Below are 18,351 nucleotides of genomic sequence, written 5' to 3'. Positions count from 1 at the left end.
TTGTTCATTATTTTTACTTTTTAAACAACTTGATCAACTTAATCAGCACTGATGTATGATGAGATATGAAATAGAGTGCGTGTGCTCGTGTACAAGAAAGAAGCATGATAAATAAAAACAGAGGTGGTTACTATGATTAAACATCTATATAAATAGTTAAATTTCCGATGGAAAAATATTACTTACACTTCCAACGGCAATAATCTCAAATATCAAACGCATAATTACAAGGCTTTTAATCTTTATTTATTTTTCATGAAATAATTGTTTTCTCTAATTATCTTGTGCCTACAAAAAAATCTTTAACCCTGGTCAAATTATCCGGCAAGTGATTTAGTTTTTAAATGAGAGACATTTAAGCCATACTGGAATTGATTATCACTTACAACAGATAATAAATCGACAGAACGCGGGTTCATCAAATTTCATCACCCCACAACAAAGTATAAACTCTTTGTTGATAATAACAATAATAATAATTTACACCCACTTCACAAAAACAACAACAATGTTTTAAAATAAGAAACAATGATAAATGAAATTCAATGTTTTATAATTTATAACTTGATTTTGATTTAATATTGAATCAAGATCCATATTTCCACACGTAAAATGAAGCATGCTTACGTACATCGTTCATGTATCCAAGGAGTGAGGGAAAACAATTTGGATTTAATATACAATCAACCCTTCAAAGAGTATTTCTTCCCAGTGAAGGCCTGGAATTTGGGGTCTTCTTTCTTTGGAGGCTCTTGTTTGGTGTCTTTTGAAGTGTCCTGTGATAAAGGTCAACGGATATCAGATCCAGAACATCCTTTTAACCATCTGATATCTTATAATCGGAAAAGTATGAACTTGACATTTTTTTTGTGAGGGAACATATCTTTGTGGGATCTTGAGCATGGAATCTGATTTTTTTTGGCAGGAAAAAGGTTACCTTTGATGATTCACTGGTGCGGTTTGCATTTGAACCAAAAACAAGCTTGCCCTGAGACTGGCGACTGGTGCTCTGTGAACTGGAACTGGATGCAGAAGCTTGTCCACCATCATTGGAGGCATTCAGGTTCTTGAAAGTGGGTGCAGATGAAGAGGCTGGTGGAGGCTGGGTTTTCAGGGGTTTTCCATCCAGTCTTCTCGCAGTACCAGTAAATGGATTGAAGTTCGGTTCAGTCTCAGCTGCAGGCTCCTGGCCTGAACAAATGAACAGAAAAAGGCACAAAATGGCCAAGATAATGGTTAGTTGATGACTAGCATAGGAAGGATTCGTCCAAGAAGAAATCTCGACTTCCTTGAAAGGAGAATTAAGAAGAGAAATGTATCCATGTTAACTGAATAGATGAGGTTTGCGGCAACTTATTTTCTAAAAGCGGAACCTACAGTGAGCAGTAACCTCTTGATTGTAAGATAATTAATTGCCAACGTACTAAAGTAATGATAAGATGATGAATATAAGAAAATGAGGAACACTGAAAAACATCGTACCTTCTGTTCTTTTGCTTGTTGGAATTGACAGTGCAGGTTTTTCCGGCTCCTTGTAATCGAGAGGAGGAGCAAAGTCCACTTCACAATCGGTTTCGATAATAGTTATGGCATTAGAAGGCTTCGACTCGATTATATCTATGTAATACTTTTTATTGTTATAAGCCACCATGATACTATCCCCAGTGGTCAAACAAGAAAAATTCCTTAATGTCGTCTCCAAGCTGCAAGAGAGAATTTTAAAAATAAAGATTAAACTAAGATAACCAAAAAAACAGGAAATTTTCAAAAATGTCGTTTTTCTAGGAAAACCAAAAGAGAAGCTAGACAACACCAAACACATGTATGAGAATCACGGATAGAGCAAGTTAATTTTATGTCCAACACTCACATAGCTTTTGGATTTGATATATCCAAGAAATCCTTTGTGTGAGGTTGCAATTTGACATATGTACCCTTTGGAAGAGTTACATTTTTTACCCGTACAATATCTCCTTCTTGCAACAACAGGTTCTCCATCATCTGCACGATCACAAAACATCAAATCGTGTCCCAAAGTACTAAAAGTAATAATATAACGTGCACACAGATTGCACATACCCAGTAAGGCATATATCATGCCTTCTTCTGCAATGAACTCCAGAACTCCACAATGAGAAACTCGTTCAGTTGCAGCGTTTCCAAGCTCAAACAACATAGGGTAATCAATTTGAAGTGATGCTGTAAGATGAAGTCAAGTTAGATCAAGGCTCGAAATCAGTAACTGTTCAAGCCCAAGGAAAAGGTTTATAAACGATATAATGTCACTAGAAAAAAAGATGTGAAACTAACCAAGGCGATCTAGAGCCGAAGGAGGCATGATTACTGAAACAAAAAAAAGGTGGAATGAGATATCATGGGTCAAGGAAACATACTATTCTGCCTACAGTTATAGTTTATTAAACTGATTACCTTTGTCACCATTTTCTATCTGTGCCTGCGAATTAAGAGATAAGAAAAATCAGAATTAAGATGGGAAAATTCAGAATTAGATCAAAATTGATTACAGTATCAAATTCTGTAAAAGTTTCAAGTAAATACCAATGGTTAGAGTAGATTGATCATATGTACAAATAAAATATCACAAGCATTGTATGAAAGAAAAAAAAACCCAAACTATGAGTTCCAGGAAAAGGATACGTAACCGTGAAAATATCTTCAAAGGGTATCCATGGGGTTAAAAAAGAGTTGGTAGTGTTAACTCAACTATAAGTTACATCTGTGAGAATCATTGCAAAATTAAAGTAAAAATTAATTAAAAGTTGGAGAAGCCGTCAAACCTTGTCGATGAAAGACGCAGGATAGCACCGATATGTTTGCTCAAATGACATTCCATGGTATCCATATCCATTAAAAAACTGAAACAAGAAAGCAAAAAATATATATGTGAACACACCTAGTGAAGGCTCTCATAACAGCAATAACACAAAATAAAGAGTGTTAAAAAAATTCGCAAATATACATCCTCGTTGGCATTTAAAAATGATGCTCTTGATGCATAAAATATCCAGAACGCCATTCAAGAGCCCAAAACTACTTTGACAATGCAGTCTCATGGCTAATAATCCATTATTACTGTGAGTTTAGCAAGGGCTTATATTTTATTAACCTATCACATGCTCAATAACTCTTGAATCTCTTCTTCCCCTCCAAGAGACCCATGATCAAAGAACTGTATGCATCTTAAAAATCTTAGAACTAATAATTACCTCTGCATAGAACCCATATGGACCAAAAAAAATCATATAATCCACTGAAATCTTGATTATTAGCTCAATAATATTTTAGTCTTGAACCAGCCACAAGCATTTTGTACTTCCCAGCGAACACATCGATGAATACACCTCATCAATTGACACAATCAACCCAAAAGATGAAGAAAACCAACAACAGACCACCCGAACTATTGTCACACTTAAAACTCTTAACCTCATTAGCACTAGCAGTATAAAACGAAGCAGCAAATTTACGACAATCATGATCCTAGGAAATAATATTTTCCAGTAAGGTCGGTCAGTACTCAATATAGGCAAAAATACACATGGAGATCTCAAAAAGAAAATTCTCAGAGCAAACAAGAAATTCGATTTTCCAGCACAATAAAGAACAAAATTTTTCTCAGATTAACTTCAACACAAAGCCAAATAAAAAATTCTTAAAAATCGGAATTTGTTTCGAGGCGCACCATATTTAATAAACCACAGACGACGAAAACGCGCTCTCAACTTTGAATTCACCTGCAGAAAAAAACAATCACAAAATTTGATTAATTAACCGATAAAAATGGAAAAAGGTTAATCAATCACGCAACAGAGTAAGAGTCCGCGGGGTAAACTCGAAGGAAAGGCCAGTACTTCGAATAGCAGAACGTAAGCGCCGATCTTTCACCAGAGATTTCGGGGGTAAGAGAGAAGTCTAGAGCACGAGTTAGATTGGAAGTGATTGAAGAAAAGGAACTGGAGAGAAATAATATGGGGGAGGAAAGATCCGATGCGTCATTCTTGTGCACGAATCTTAATATATCGGTGGATGTGATTGGGCTGGGCCTTTCCTATATCGTCTACTCAAGCCCATCTTATGAAGCAGCCCATAGCATTAATAATTAATTACGATAAAAAATTATTATAAATATTATAGCTAATCATTCTTATTTTTGTTTTTATAATAATTATATCAATTATAACAATAAGTTTTTTAAAAAATATAGAGATATGTAAAATTAATTTAACAAATATGTTAAATAGTAACTATTCATATGCCCTTTTTATAATTATGTTAATTTACTTAAAAATATGTTATTTGGATTTTGGCGTTATACCTGGGGGTGTGTTTGGTTGGGTGGATTAAATAAGGATAGATTAATAGTCCAATATTTATCGTTAAAATTTTAAGATGTTTTAATAATCATTTTGACCCGGTTTAAGATCCAATTTTATTAATCAAATAGTTATCCATAAAATTAGATCTTAAACCGGGTCAAAATGATTATTAAAACAACTTAAAATTTTAACGATAAATATTGGACTATTAATCTATCCTTATTTAATCCACTCAACCAAACACACCCTATAAAATTTATACAGTATTGGGTATTATATAAAATTTAATTTTGAGAAAATAGAAGAAGAATGCAAATTAAAATCCAAAATTGGCAAACATCTTATCAAGTATTCCACATCAATTATTATTGGTTAAAAAATAATTATAATGATTAGTAAATTAGTCGGAAACAGTACAAAATACATTTGCCTGGTAAGTCGGGCAAACAAGAACTGCAGTCTGAGTGTGAGTTTTGTTTTGAAATTCATAATTTGTAGAAAAAAAAGAAACAACTTGTAAATAAACTAGTTATAAAATAATTCTTAAAAAATCGACAGTAGAGCATATTGAAAGAGTGGCTCAAGTAACAGAAGATTATGTCAAATGCAGGCAGGTAAAAGGCAAAGTCGTCTAAGAAAAACCAAAGTTGTCATTATTTGTAAATAAATATAAGACTTGTGTCCAGTAGCAGAAATCACAGAATTTTTATACCGTACGAAGCTACAAAAATACACGAAAGTTTTTTAAATCCATCAAATAATAAACGCTCGATGAGTTCTTTTATTCATTTGGAGGAGAAACCAAATATTCGAATACAAAGAACAGCACAAAAGTTACCAAAGAAAGATCTGTGGGATATCTTGGATGAGAGTAAAAGTTTCATTCAAAGCAAGCCATGATTTGAGTTATCCGCTACTCAGCTCTAGACTGGCCGGCTCGAGAAGACAAAATAATGCCAACAATTAGGCCGTAGAGTGCCAGAGCTTCAGCGAAAATGAGAATGAGGATCATCCCTACAAAAAGCTTTGGCTGCTGTGCGTTAGCCCTGCAAAGAAGATGTCAGGTTGAGATCCATTTAAAAACATACATGTGCCTAAAAGTACATATAGTTGTTTGAAATCCATTCCGAGGGTGAAAACTGGGGTGGTTGCAGCTGATCACATCATAAGGACATGGAAAGATTTTAAGTCATAGCTCAAGCGCTCAGAATATCAACGTTTGAAGCTAAACAAGATCACATTGCTGCATGATTACACTGGCATGTTTCACTCATCATCCTCGAATTTTGTTGGTTCTAGTTTATACCGACTTGGTTTTGGTGGCAATAGGTAATATCGAAGAATAAAGATTTTTATTTGCAATTTACAATTTTTTTTCAACAAATCAACAAAACAAGACCTGAAGCATAGAATTTCATCATCAACTATACCAAATTACAAATTATACGGGCTCCCATTTTAATTGCTTCATGACGGAGAAAACTTAAAAATGCCATTTCAAGTCAAACATTTTAGCTCAAGCCTTAAACACTCTCTCATAATACATACATTATATGTGTTCGTCAATAATTTGTGAAAATTATCCCTTACTTTTTACCTCATTAAACCTTTCAAAGTGGAATCTATAATAAACTATGCTGACAAATTTAATTATAAAGTAAACCTGGCGCTATCACCTACGCGACTGTTAAACTTACAACATCACAAGACAAATCAAACTTCAACCCTGAAAGATTAGAATTTCCATGAAGTTGATACAAACACATACCTAACACCAGCATCTCCGACAATCCCGATGGCCATTCCAGCAGCCAGCCCAGCGAGTCCACAAGAAAGGCCCGAAGAGAGATGAGCATAGCCATCAAACAGGTAATAAGACTTAGCTTTAGGGTTAATACCAGTGCTGATAATCACAGCAATAATGAGACCGTAAATACCCAAAACACCAGCCATAACCACAGGCACGATTGATTTCATTACCAGCTCTGGCCTCATCACCCCCATCGAAGCAACACCAACGCCACTCTTAGCAGTCCCATATGCAGCACCCATACCTGGGGGAAGAAAAAAGAAACAAAATAGAAAACAAGAAAGAACGAAATTTTGTGAAGTTATCCAATCCAAATCCAATATAAGTGTCCCATCAAAGGTCAGTCGGTTAATTCAACACGAAATGAGAATAAGCATAAATTTTTATTGGTTCCAGTCAATCTAATCCAACCCAGCTGATTACTCATTCCACGACCTAATCTACAAGTTCAAGCAAGCAATCTTACCATGATCTGAAAAACTACACCATAATTGCATGCTCCTGTTGAATCCATGATTTATTACCGAACAACATACAATCTCATTTTCCTCTGAACAGAATATGAATTTCAGATACTTCATCGACACAATTAATTATCATTAAAAAAAAGTAAACCACCAGCATAAACCAACAAAATGAAGAAAAACATTATATCCATTAATTCTTCTACAGAACACATAATCGAAACATATATAAACAAAAAGTGAGAAATAATCACATCAAAGGGGAACAAACGTAAAATACTCACATGAGAAAACAAGGGCTGCGGCGGCGCCGAGGAATCCGAAGAAGGGAGCAGTTTCATCGCCACTGAAGGTCGAAGACATTGTTCTGGAACTGAATTCAGCTCTAATTCAGCAGAGAGTTGAAACCTTTTGCTGGATCTGGATTTTAGCGGTCGATTTCTCTCTTTCTTCTCTGTGCGTGGATTTGGCCTTTGGGTAAATGAGAGAGAGAACCAATCATTAACGAGAGGTGGAAAAGACAGACAGCTATGATTATTCTGAAATATACGGGATTGGGCTTTTGGGAAATTTGGGCCTTCCTTCAAGCCCATTACGAGTATGATCTATTATTGGTTACATTTTTTTACAAAAAACTTTTCTTGTGGTGAATTCCTTAATAACAAAGTTTATAAAACTTCCTTAATAATTGCCCTTTGCTTTCTAATTTAATTCTTTTCAATTAATCCATTTATTTTTGGTGCATTATTTCCAAATATTTTGTCATCTAAAATTAGAATTTTAATTCCCTGTTTAAATAGATATGGAATTTTTCCCATTTTATTCTTTTTTATCATGTGCATGTCATTTTTGAAATCGTGGTATAAATTTCTTTTGTCACCAGAAGTAAATGTCACATACATAATCGAAATATATTATACAATATGATACGTGAATAAATCATAATAAATGGTTGAATATTATTGAACGAACACTGAATTGAAATTTTATAAACGGTGTAATAATTACAAACCAATCAAACAAACCTTAAAAAACCATGCATATGCATTGCATGTCAACACCAAACCAGATACAAACATTTTAAACTGTCATGCACTCACATTCTGTCTTTTCCGACTGTTTGTTAATTTATTTCTAAAACTATATATATATATTTTTTAAAAGGAACACACACTTCATTTGAACTTTGAAGAGACGGAAAACCAATTCTTTGTTCACACAGTAACAAATAAATCAAACACAAATGCATCATTTAAAAAGCTTAAGGATGGTGCGGAGGTAGTGGTGGGAAGTGCCCGAATTTGGGGTGGTGGAAGTGTCCGAATTTGGGGTGGTGGAAGTGCTTTGGAGGAAATTTGAACTTCGGGAATGGCTTCTTATACACTGGTGGTTTTGGATGGTAGACTGGAACCGGTGGCTTGTAAACGGGTGGTTTTGGCTTGTGGACGGGGACCGGCGGCTTTGGCTTGTGGACGGGGACTGGTGGCTTGTGAACTGGTGGTTTTGGCTTTGGCTTGTGAACTGGTGGTTTTGGCTTTGGCTTGTGAACTGGTGGTTTTGGCTTGTAGACGGGAACCGGCGGCTTGTAAACTGGTGGTTTTGGTTTGTAGACGGGGACGGGCGGCTTGTGCTCTGGAACTGGTGGCTTGTAGACGGGAACCGGCGGCTTGTGCTCTGGAACTGGTGGCTTGTAGACGGGGACAGGCGGCTTGTAGAACTTTTTCTTCCACGGATGGGTGTATGGAAAATGCGGGTGCTTGAAGAAATGCCAAGAGGCTTTGGAAGCACACGTTGCAGTTGAGAACTGCGGATTTTTACTCGGCCCGAAGGTTTGAATACCATTCGTTTGGGATTTCAAGACGATTTTTGTGGATTCGGTGCCATTAAGGGCTGCGCAGGGGACTGCGGCGTCGCTGTGGAGCTGCACGTAGCAATCTTGATGGAGTTGTGAGACTGAGATCTTGAATTTTCCATCTTCGTCGAGCTTGGTTATATCTCCCATTCTTTTCGTTTCCCCGTGTTCGAGCTTACAATCAACGCTCGCACTGAGACCTACATATATAAAATCAGGTATCGGATCAAGAACGAGTACGAAAACCTTTTGTTTGGTGTTGGATTTCTTCTACATTATATATCTATGTTTGCATAAACAAACAATGTAGCCGAAATTACCTGAAAATGCCTCAGTAGTTTTAATGTCATACTCATTGCAATCAGCACACTCTACTGCCCCGACAACCTCGAACAATGTCTTGTCATCTGCACTGCAAATCCCCAATAAAGACACAAAGAAAACGCCCCAAAGGGCTGTCTGACAAAGGGAATGAACCCTCATCGTAAACCAAATCTTCTCGGGAACCCCACTAGTACTTGGAACGAAAGGCAGACAAAAGCTGAAGGGCAGTAGCCCAAAGTGATTCCTGAGTAATTGAGAGCTCAAAGTTATCTGTTATATAGAACGGGACACCGACAGAAAATTAATATCGGCACAAGAGTTAAGTCCCATCGATGGCGACATGCATACGCAGCTTAGCAAGCAATCGCAATTTTCTTCATTGAATGAACTTCAACTGCATTATTTTCTTTTCCATCCGCAAACCTACTCGCTCACTCTCATTAAGAGTATTGATCAAATGTGTGGTGTTAATATTAATATAAATTTCCAATGAACATGACAGGAAAACCATAAAAATATCCTTTCTACACAATACAAAATGTTAAACTAGATGGTGATCATTTGTACAAACCACGTGTTTGCAAACTAGCTCTTATCAAAATCGATTAATTATTTGGTTTTCATGTGTGAATATTATGCATGAAAGCCAAATAATCCCTCAATTAATCTGTTGAAATTATCTGCAGAATGATTTTAGATCATGCATGTGACTTCGATCGCATCATCCGACAGCGACATTTTTTGTGTCAATTAACCTTCAGATTTTGTCTCTTTGTTAAATAGAAATCCATGTATCTAAAAAAAATCTTACTTCTTTTGAATATAAACATTGATATAATTAAAATGTGAAAACTCGAAAATTGCTGACTAATCTCACATCTACACTGCAGGAAAAACAAAAAGACTAAATATTAAAACGTACACGTTACGGAAATATATAATTTCCTCGTAAAAAATTAATATTTTGTTCCTTTGGACAGATATTAAATTTGAATATACTTCGAGTTAGTATTAATTTAGTTGATTATATGTCAATGTCCCAACCGATAATCAAGGATGAAGCATGTGCTTTCATTAATTCGTGGAGCTGGATATATTAATCAGAAAGTTTTAATCTTTATAATGCATCACTCGATCGGTTGATCGCGCGTATCAAAAACCAATTGTCCTGTGCATGCAATCTTTTTTTTTTTAAATGTAAATAAATATTTTTTTTGAGTAGTTTCTTTGTTTTTTATTTAGTTCAATAAAATAATCTATGTTAGAATAGTTTTTTTAAAAAAAATTTTGAAGTTTGTTTGCGTTCCTCATAGGTTTTTTTCTATGATTTGATCACTAAAAAAAGAGTAAGGTCTTTTTCTATGAAGGAGATAGTATAATTGTGAAACCTATTTAGTTATTTCTATTAAAGTAAGTGTGATAGGTTTATTATTATATATATTTTTTTGGAATACTAAAAATTAGTGAGATCTCGCTATAAATGTCTATTGCATACATAAACATTAAAGAGGATGACGACTACTATTGTATTATAGAGTTATCTCTTTTGTTTTAAAACATAAATGGCGTATAAAATTGCGAATTTCTTTATAATTAACTTGTTATCCTTGATTTCACCTTCCTCTATTGTCAAGCTACACTTTAGTGAGACATGTTAAAGAATTAACCTTCTGTCCCTAATTTATTCTTATCTTTTTTTTTATGACACGAGAATCCGCAACCACAATCTTTTGGTACACATCAGGTAAACTGTCGAATTAATGCAAGAACTGTAAGTTACGTTAGTCGAGTAAACCATAATGAGGAAGCTTTGTGTGACAAATTCGTTTGGAAAAATGTTATTAGAGAATATCGAAGGTTGTAAATAAGCCTATGTCAAAATAAGGAAAATATTTTTGCCATTTTAATCAAAATTTTAATTGAACCCCACAGGGTTTCATGCATAAGCAAAGAAAATCAGAAAAGTATTATGTAAGTTAATTGCAATCTCATTTTTTGGTGGGTAATATGTGGATTACTTTTCTGATTATCAAGGCAATAATGAATTTGGTGAGGCAGTTGAATATTTAATTATAGGCATCAATAATTTTTATTTAAATTGTAAAAATAAGTTGGATTTTCTGTATTATTGATGTGATTTGCCGGCTATTCTCTACGTCGATTTCCCCTCGGAAAATCGGGAGTCGTGTCAAAGGTCCCAAATGCAGAATTCACAAGTCATACAAGTGGGCACACGTGAGACAAAATTCTTCTCTTGTTGATTGATAAAGGGTAACTTGGGATTCAGTACCCAATTTTTATCAAATTTGGTTTTGATACCTCATTTCCCAAAATATCCCTCAAGCTTTAATTTTAAATAATTGATTTTATTTTCAAATAATGACCCATCATGCTTCTGTAAAATAAAATTAAATCTTATACTTTTTTGACCGGAGTACCACCGGGTTATATCCACCGTATTTTACGAACTGCTCCTCACAGTTCAACCACACGATCGCAACCGATGGTTACAGACGCAGATTCCTTCAGCAGCACTCGGCACAACTCTAATTCGTTTCCTACCTTAGAGTGTACAGTATAAAATAAAATTTTTGAAAATAATACATGAGAGGGGCTAGAGCAAAGATCTCTTTTATTCAAACACAAACATTTATTTATTACATAGTAACCTCCTGTAGAGGAGGAGAAACTTGTTTAGCTACTTATCGTAGCTGGACTCTTAACACACATAAAGCTTGAAAGAAAATATTACAACCTTGTATGAAAGAAATGGAGAAAATATTTGATGATCTTCACTTCCTTCTTTCTGCCTTATTTATAGAAGGCTCCTTCGGATTTGAACTTCGGATTTCAAATCTTCATAAGCCTTTACAACTTGCATTGGGGACCATTTGGTGGTTGAGGAGTCCCTGTCTAGATTATTAATCTTGACATCAACTTCTCATCCTCCTTTATCTCTCTTAGATACCATTGACGATGAGTTTCCAGGATATCGGCAGTAATTTCATCTTTTTTATACTCTTTGAAATGATTTACTAACCATTTAAGAGCTTCTGCCTCTTTCCTCTTGTATGTTATCCTTCTTTTCAAAACTTTCAAATATACTCGATACATTTTTAAGTTTTGATTCTGGTGTGTTAACTGGTTTCCTTTCTGTCCTTATTTATGGATGAATTTTCGGGACAAGTTAATTTACTTTTATTCATTGGATTCCTTTTAGATTGGTATCCAATGCTTGCTGAGTCATCCACCATTTGTTATTGGTGGTCTATTTGTCCTTTACCACTAATTAGTGGTTGTCTTGTTTCTACTACTCACATGGTAGTGGTCCTGCTTTTGTAATGGAGGGCCACATGTCCCCTTTAATTTTGTCGAGGAATCTTCGGTTTTTTGTATCCTCGAGGAAAATGTGCATGTGGTCCTTCCCCACTTGTGCTTGTATCGATAAATTTTTTCCGATCAGATCTCGGCTTGAATCCTTTACCGAATTCTGGCTCCTTCTGGTTCTGGCATTCCAGGCAGATGTTTTCTGACCATCTTCCTATGTGTGCCATGTTACAGAATTTTCGGCGAGTCTCTTTACTAGCCGGCAGCTTGCTGTTCCACAAAAGATTTCTCTTTTTCTCAAATAATTCTTCTGCAAAACTTGTAGTTTTTCCTGTCATGGTATTTAACAGGAATGATCCGTTCACTGAATGATTGTAGAATTTGAACGGAAACTTGACTTTATCCATCTCAGTGAGACAGACCCAAATACCCCAAGCTCTTCTGGTAGAAATGTCATCTTCAGTAATTGAAGACACTAGGGGTGTTTCTTCTGTCGGAGGGTCCTTGATAAATTTCTGGACATTCAAATCTGGCCTCCTTAGCTTGATGAAATGGAAGGCTTCGTGAGAACCTTTTCCTGCTGGTTCTGGTGCTGTACTAAAGAAGTATAGCTCCAGAACACCTCTCCTGGACAAATAATCATTGTTTGCCCAAGTCTCGTGAACAGCTTCCTGGATCTATTTTGGTAGACCTGAAATTTCTGGAAAGCTGGGTGATGTAGTATAAACTGAGGCAAGAGCCCCAAATTCATACCATGCTTTAACTTCCTTTGGATATGAATTTTGTTTCATCCATACCCTTGGATATTTTCCTGAAACGTCAACCCTGCTTGTAGCTGGGTTAATGCCAATTCGTGTTTTTAATTTCTCCCAATTCTGCTGATAAACCTGAAATGGAGAAATTACACTTTCATTAGTATTAACCTTAGTTTTGCCTTTGTCAATACGAGGCCTAAGGTTAATCTCTCCCTCTTCAATCCCCGAGGTGAAGGGTTGACTTGAAGACTCAAGATAAGGATCAGGAGTCTCAATTTTTGTTTTGGCCGACTCATCTGATGATGATCCCGACTTAACACTTGTGCAAGGGGTATTTGAATCCCCCGCTACAGGTATAGAGTCCTGTACTCGAAAACTCTCCATTTGAGAAACCAGTGGTCTCTCAATGCCCTGGAGGATAGGCCTTTGCGTTACAGACCATAACTGAGTATATGCCTGTAAACATCCTGTAATTCGATCAGAGACAATTCTCTTATCAGCTTGTTGTAGCCTTCCCGCAACTTCTGCGTTAACAGCTAACTTGTTGAACTCGGTTTGAAGCATTTCAAGGTGTTCCCTCAAATGCCTCTGCATCTTGATAATAGCATCAATGTCAATGTTGTCCATCTCTTGTTAAAAAATTTGCAAGAATATTTTCATGAGATTTTATTATCATAATATCAAAAATATAATTTTGACATAAAGCTTGCCATCGTAGTAATCTAGCCTTCTCGGGTTTAGACTCAATTCTATTCCTTAAAAAAGCTTTAACTTGTGTGTTATCAACTTTCAAAGTGAATTTCTTTGCAAGTAGAAATAATGGCCATTTTTCAAAGGCCCTTTTTACTGCATAAAATTCCTTTTCGTTGATGTGCCATCTTATGGCTTCTGCATCCGAGAATAACCCACTACAATATCTGAATGGTTGTTCTCCATCTGGTGTGAGCTTTGTTAATACTGCAGCCCACCAATGATCACTGGCATCGGTATATAATACCAGATCATCCTCGTCTTGAGGAATAGCCATCTTTGGAAGATTTTTGCAAACCTTCTTTAAATGGATAAGTCCTTTTGTGTGTTCGTCTGTCCATATAAATCTAGCATCTTTTTTCAATAATGGACTGAACACCTTCCTGTGTTTTGCTAGGTTTTTAATAAACATCCCAGCAAAATTAACAACCCCTAAAAAACTTTGAAGTTGCTTTTTGTCTTTGAGATTGTCTGGAAAATTCTGCACCTTTTCTACTATGTGTTCTTGCAGAATTATTCCTGACTCATCGATTTCAATTCCGAGGAATTCAATTTTTCTTGTAGCAATGACTGCTTTCTTTTCAGATAAAACCAGTCCTTCTTTCTTGCAAACATTAGAGAAAATTTCCAAATGTTTAACATGTTCATTCATATCTTTGGATGCTATTAAAACATCGTCGATGTAAACAAACATAAACTTGAAATAATCTTTGAAAAGATTATCCATCTTTCTTTGAAATATCTGGGGTGAGTTAGCCAATCCCATTGGTAATACTTCCCAAATATAATGTCCTTGAGGTGTGGAGAAAGCTGTGAATTTCTTGCTTTCTTCCTGCATCCGAATCTGATAGAATCCAGACTTGCAATCAAATTTAGAGAATATCTTGGCATTGCGAATGCAACTAATCAAGTGTTCTCTACTAGGTATAAAATACCCATCAAACTCCAGAATCTTATTAATTTCTTGATAATTAATAACCAATCTGGGTTTTCCTCGTTTAATCTCACCGTGATTTCTTACCAGAAAACCTGGACTGCTATATGGTGACATACCTGCTTTGATTAATCCAAGGTCCAAATGTTCCTTGATTATAATCTGCATATCCCTCTGATCAATGATGTTCATTGGGATGGGTTTACAACGGACAAATTCATACTCTTTGCCTTCCTTGATCTTAAGGCAGGCCCTGAGTTGATTTCTGTCCCACCATGCCAAGGGATCTTCGTTATAATTTTCTTTGATCCTCTTCTTTACATCTTCCAGTGATACCTTAGATTCAAACTCTACTTCATTTGTATGTAGAGTTATCTTAAGGCATTCTATATCTTCTGGTTGGAGTTCCTTATCTGCTCTTAACTGGAGCATTGTTTCTCCGAACCGTCTTGAATCTTTCATTTTCGGGTTCCGAAGTTTTCCTGAATCACCACGCTTGCTGCGAAACTGGATTGGCAATTTTCTGTAAAATGCCTCCCTAAGTCTCTGGACTATGATTTTGTGATCACATGGTGTTGTGAACACTAATCTTCTAGTCTCATTTTCTTGTGTATAGGACTTGAACATTTGTAGGAAATTATTTCCTAACAATATGTCAGCTCCTGTGTCATGAAAATAAATTGGTGGTGTCTTTACCTTGTACCAAGGTGTTTGTCCAGCACCGCCAATCATGATTTCAGTCATCTTAATCCCTTTACCTAAGATTAAGATTTTTCTGGAAAAATCTCTTCCAGCAATCTTGGGTAACTCTTCTTCCAAATTATTTGGAAAAACTCCTCGTTTTGCTGTACATATTCCAGCACCTGAATCAATATAAGCAGCAAAATATTCTGCCTTATATTGTTCATACAACATTCCTACTGGAATGTATATGGAGGAATGGACTTGTGGTCATTGTATTTTCCACATTTTATCTTCTGCCATAAACTCCATTCCATACTCTAGACGTTTCCAAGGTTTATGTTCCTCGAGAAACTCTAGTCCAAGAATCAGTCGATCTGATTCTTTCCCTGGAATCCCTTGGATATAGACTTCCAATTCTCCGATATTAATCAGTCCTTGGTAAGTTCCTATCGTAGGTTGTTCCAAATAGTATATGGTATTACAAGGAAATTGATTCCTTTGTTTTGTAATATCAAATACTATTTCTATTTCCTTCCAACCTTCTGGGCATCTAAGTTTTCCTATTGTAGAAAAACTTTTTGGCTCCTGTTGGGTTTCTATGACAGGTGTTTTTCCCCACCTGTAACTTGTAATTCTATCTCCTTGAAAATATAGTCTTCTCGATTCCAATCTAAGACTTTGATTCTTTTGTAGAATCGGTTTGTCTTGGATCTGGATATCTGTTTCCTGTATTAAAGGAAACTCGACTCTTTCTGGATAAATTGCCTGAGCAACTTTTCCAAATATCTCAGGGATTTCAATAAACTCATTTCTAATAAATAGTTCAGAATGATGTGTATTAGATAGAGCATATGAAATTTGATAGGTAATAGAATATGGCCTATTACCTTCTTTCATTAGTCTTTTTTCCTTGAAGTTCTGATGCAATGTCAAGGCTCGGCTGAAATCTCGATCTGCCAGGTTGTAGGCTATCCTTGGATAGATTACCCCTACAATTTTTCCTGCACAGAGGTTTCCTGAGATTGTTCCCAGTACTGAATCTTGTAGATTCCCCATTCTTTTATCGCAAATAGCAATATCGATAGGTGAATCTATCCCTTCTTTGAAAGTAGCCTTTATCATAATTTGGATTGCTCCGATATGAATCCAGGACATAGTCCTTGCTACTTCTATCTTGAGTTTTTGTAATTCCTCCTTAATTTCTTCGGAAGGAATTAACTGCATCTCCATTCTATTTCCTGTAAGTTCCATTGGGATTGCCATTTCCCTTCTAGAAACTTTATAGATTAGATGATGCTTTCTGTTTCTTAGGCCAAGACTTCCTAAGAACTTTTCTACCTGTCCTGCGGAGAAACCTTGATATCTCTGTAGACTTGGATTTTCTCTCATGATTCTTTGAACCATGTTATGAGATATAGTTGTCTGGCTGAAAAATCCAGACAAATCTTCATGTGTTTCGTGTCGAAACACCTCGTCTTCAGTCAGATTCCGATTCTGTTCCATCAGATTCTTCCTGACTTAAGACTTCCTCTTCTTCATATATACTTTCATCTGAGGCAATGTCCTCAAATCGGTATACTTGAATGAGATCTTGGTAATAAACTGCATCTTCTATATCCGGAGTCGGGTCGAAGCGTTTAATACCTCTTTTTTCATTTTCTGGACAGTTGGTCGAGATATGACCTTTTGCTCCACATGTCCAGCAATTGCAATCCTTGAAACTTTCATTGGCCCTAGTATGAGCTCTTCTGAAAGTTTTCTTGGTAGGTGTTCTTCCTGTGCTTCGAGATGAACTCGATGCCTGGGATGATATCCTACTTCTCGATGGTCCGTTTCTTTGTCCAGATTTATAAGATCTGGCTTTCTGTCTGGACCATACGGATCTTGGTTTCCAAGAACTTCTTCCACTCCGTGCATAAGGATGAGTCCTAAAACTTTTCCTTTTATGCTTCTGTGGTTTACTTCCAATAATAGTTGGAAGATCATTTTCCTTACAACACAAAGGAGTTCTTTTGTTGATACCCCTTAGGCGTTTGTAATTCTTTTGTAATGCTGCCATATGACACCATTCTGCCAATTTTCCTTTAAGGAAAGAGGCTCTTCTTGCCAATGTATCTGGATTACCAGGTACGTATTCCCTTATGAGCATTTCTCTCCAAAGGACTTGGCATTTTTGCGAAGAAAAGCTGCATAGCTATATCTTCTTCGACTCCTGAATTCCATCTATATTTGGTGAATAACATAATGTATTCATCTACCAAACATATATCATGTAATTCAAGACTATACAGAGCCTGAGTATATTTTTTCTTTTTTTCTGAATATTGACTATTGAAATAGTCTACCCCTATGAAGTGTGCTTTGAATAGGGTAGCCATCTTTCCAGCGATCTCACTAAGAGATTCCCCAACTAGGACTGACTCTTTCATGTCTGATGAAGTCATGTCCCAAGCAATTTTTACTGATCCCATAAGACTCATTTCCAAAAGTTTAATGAATCCTTCTTTGTTGAGATCAAGTGTTCCTGCTGCAATCCTCATAGCAGATGTCCAATCGTCTATGAGATCTTCTCTGTTTTTGAAGTCCAAAACATCAAGGTTAAGCATAACCCCGTAAGGATGTATAGGATCTAAAACAGTTTTCCCATAGGGTATTTGGTGCAAAGGAATTTGAGTTCTCCTTGCCCTTGTTCCCGCTGGGTGTGATCCTCCACCAGTATGGAAATCAGTCTGAGGTTCTCTCATATTTACATTATGAGATCCCATACTTTCCCTTGGTGGTTCCTGAGAAGATGACCAGGTTATTGCAGGTGGTGTTTCACCTACTGCTGTATTCATCTTTAGATCCACTACTTTGAGATTTGCGAAAGATTCCGCAAGTTCTTGTAGATCTTCCAAACCAATCCTTTCTAAAGTTGTCATCAGATGAATTTCTTTTCTGAGACAGACTTGATTAGATTGATCATCTTTTCTTCTTCAGTCAAAGGTTTTGACACCACTCTGGCCTTCCCTTGTTGATGTAACAAAGGTTCAGTGCCAAACGATGGTGGTAACCATCCTCCTGAAGTTCTTCTACTAGAACTTGGTTGTTGTTCTAGTTTCTGAATTCTTGTTT

General features: G+C 36.2%; 3 protein-coding genes across 7 annotated transcripts; all 3 read right to left on the bottom strand.

The window, feature by feature from the left end:
* Window positions 1–490: 490 nt before the first annotated feature.
* LOC140841828 (uncharacterized) lies at window positions 491–4,014 on the bottom strand. The gene is given in 11 exon segments (XM_073209529.1): window positions 491–776; window positions 938–1,191; window positions 1,483–1,703; window positions 1,871–2,001; window positions 2,080–2,095; window positions 2,097–2,199; window positions 2,311–2,343; window positions 2,431–2,455; window positions 2,799–2,876; window positions 3,704–3,755; window positions 3,873–4,014. Coding segments are annotated over 10 exon segments (957 nt in total). The 5' UTR covers window positions 3,707–3,755; window positions 3,873–4,014; the 3' UTR covers window positions 491–683.
* A 955-nt stretch (window positions 4,015–4,969) lies between these two features.
* Window positions 4,970–7,131, bottom strand: LOC140841827 (V-type proton ATPase 16 kDa proteolipid subunit). The gene is made up of 3 exons (XM_073209528.1): window positions 6,896–7,131; window positions 6,106–6,391; window positions 4,970–5,383 (listed from the first exon to the last, which is right to left on the bottom strand). Exons 1-3 carry the CDS (start codon window positions 6,972–6,974, stop codon window positions 5,251–5,253), a joined length of 498 nt encoding a protein of 165 aa, XP_073065629.1. The 5' UTR covers window positions 6,975–7,131; the 3' UTR covers window positions 4,970–5,250.
* Window positions 7,132–7,553: 422 nt separating this feature from the next.
* On the bottom strand, window positions 7,554–9,004 carry LOC140841826 (uncharacterized). 5 transcript variants are annotated; one of them, XM_073209523.1, is made up of 3 exons: window positions 8,784–9,004; window positions 8,161–8,663; window positions 7,554–8,124 (listed from the first exon to the last, which is right to left on the bottom strand). In XM_073209523.1, the coding sequence occupies exons 1-3, from the start codon at window positions 8,944–8,946 to the stop codon at window positions 7,873–7,875; spliced, it is 918 nt and encodes a 305-aa protein (XP_073065624.1). In that variant the 5' UTR covers window positions 8,947–9,004; the 3' UTR covers window positions 7,554–7,872. The 5 variants fall into 5 exon arrangements, with proteins under 5 accessions (XP_073065624.1, XP_073065625.1, XP_073065626.1 ...); XM_073209524.1 differs by having other exon boundaries at window positions 7,554–8,118; XM_073209525.1 differs by having other exon boundaries at window positions 8,188–8,663.
* Window positions 9,005–18,351: the final 9,347 nt, after the last annotated feature.

This window comes from Primulina eburnea, chromosome 9 (assembly GCF_022965805.1).
Source record: "Primulina eburnea isolate SZY01 chromosome 9, ASM2296580v1, whole genome shotgun sequence".
In the NCBI taxonomy this organism is placed as follows: domain Eukaryota; kingdom Viridiplantae; phylum Streptophyta; class Magnoliopsida; order Lamiales; family Gesneriaceae; genus Primulina; species Primulina eburnea.
The sequence above is the reverse complement of the archived record's forward strand: the minus strand, read 5'-3'. Positions and strand labels throughout refer to the sequence as shown.

Bases quoted from the DNA above. Each gene is read 5' to 3' on its own strand.
- LOC140841827 (XM_073209528.1), bottom strand. From the start codon at position 6,974: ATGTCTTCGACCTTCAGTGGCGATGAAACTGCTCCCTTCTTCGGATTC. The intron at 6,392-6,895 runs GTGAGTATTTTA...TTCTTCCCCCAG, and splicing joins CGCAGCCCTTGTTTTCTCAT to GTATGGGTGCTGCATATGGG. The intron at 5,384-6,105 runs GTATGTGTTTGT...TCTTCTTTGCAG, and splicing joins GTCGGAGATGCTGGTGTTAG to GGCTAACGCACAGCAGCCAA.
- LOC140841826 (XM_073209522.1), bottom strand. From the start codon at position 8,946: ATGAGGGTTCATTCCCTTTGTCAGACAGCCCTTTGGGGCGTTTTCTTT. The intron at 8,664-8,783 runs GTAATTTCGGCT...TTATATATGTAG, and splicing joins AACTACTGAGGCATTTTCAG to GTCTCAGTGCGAGCGTTGAT.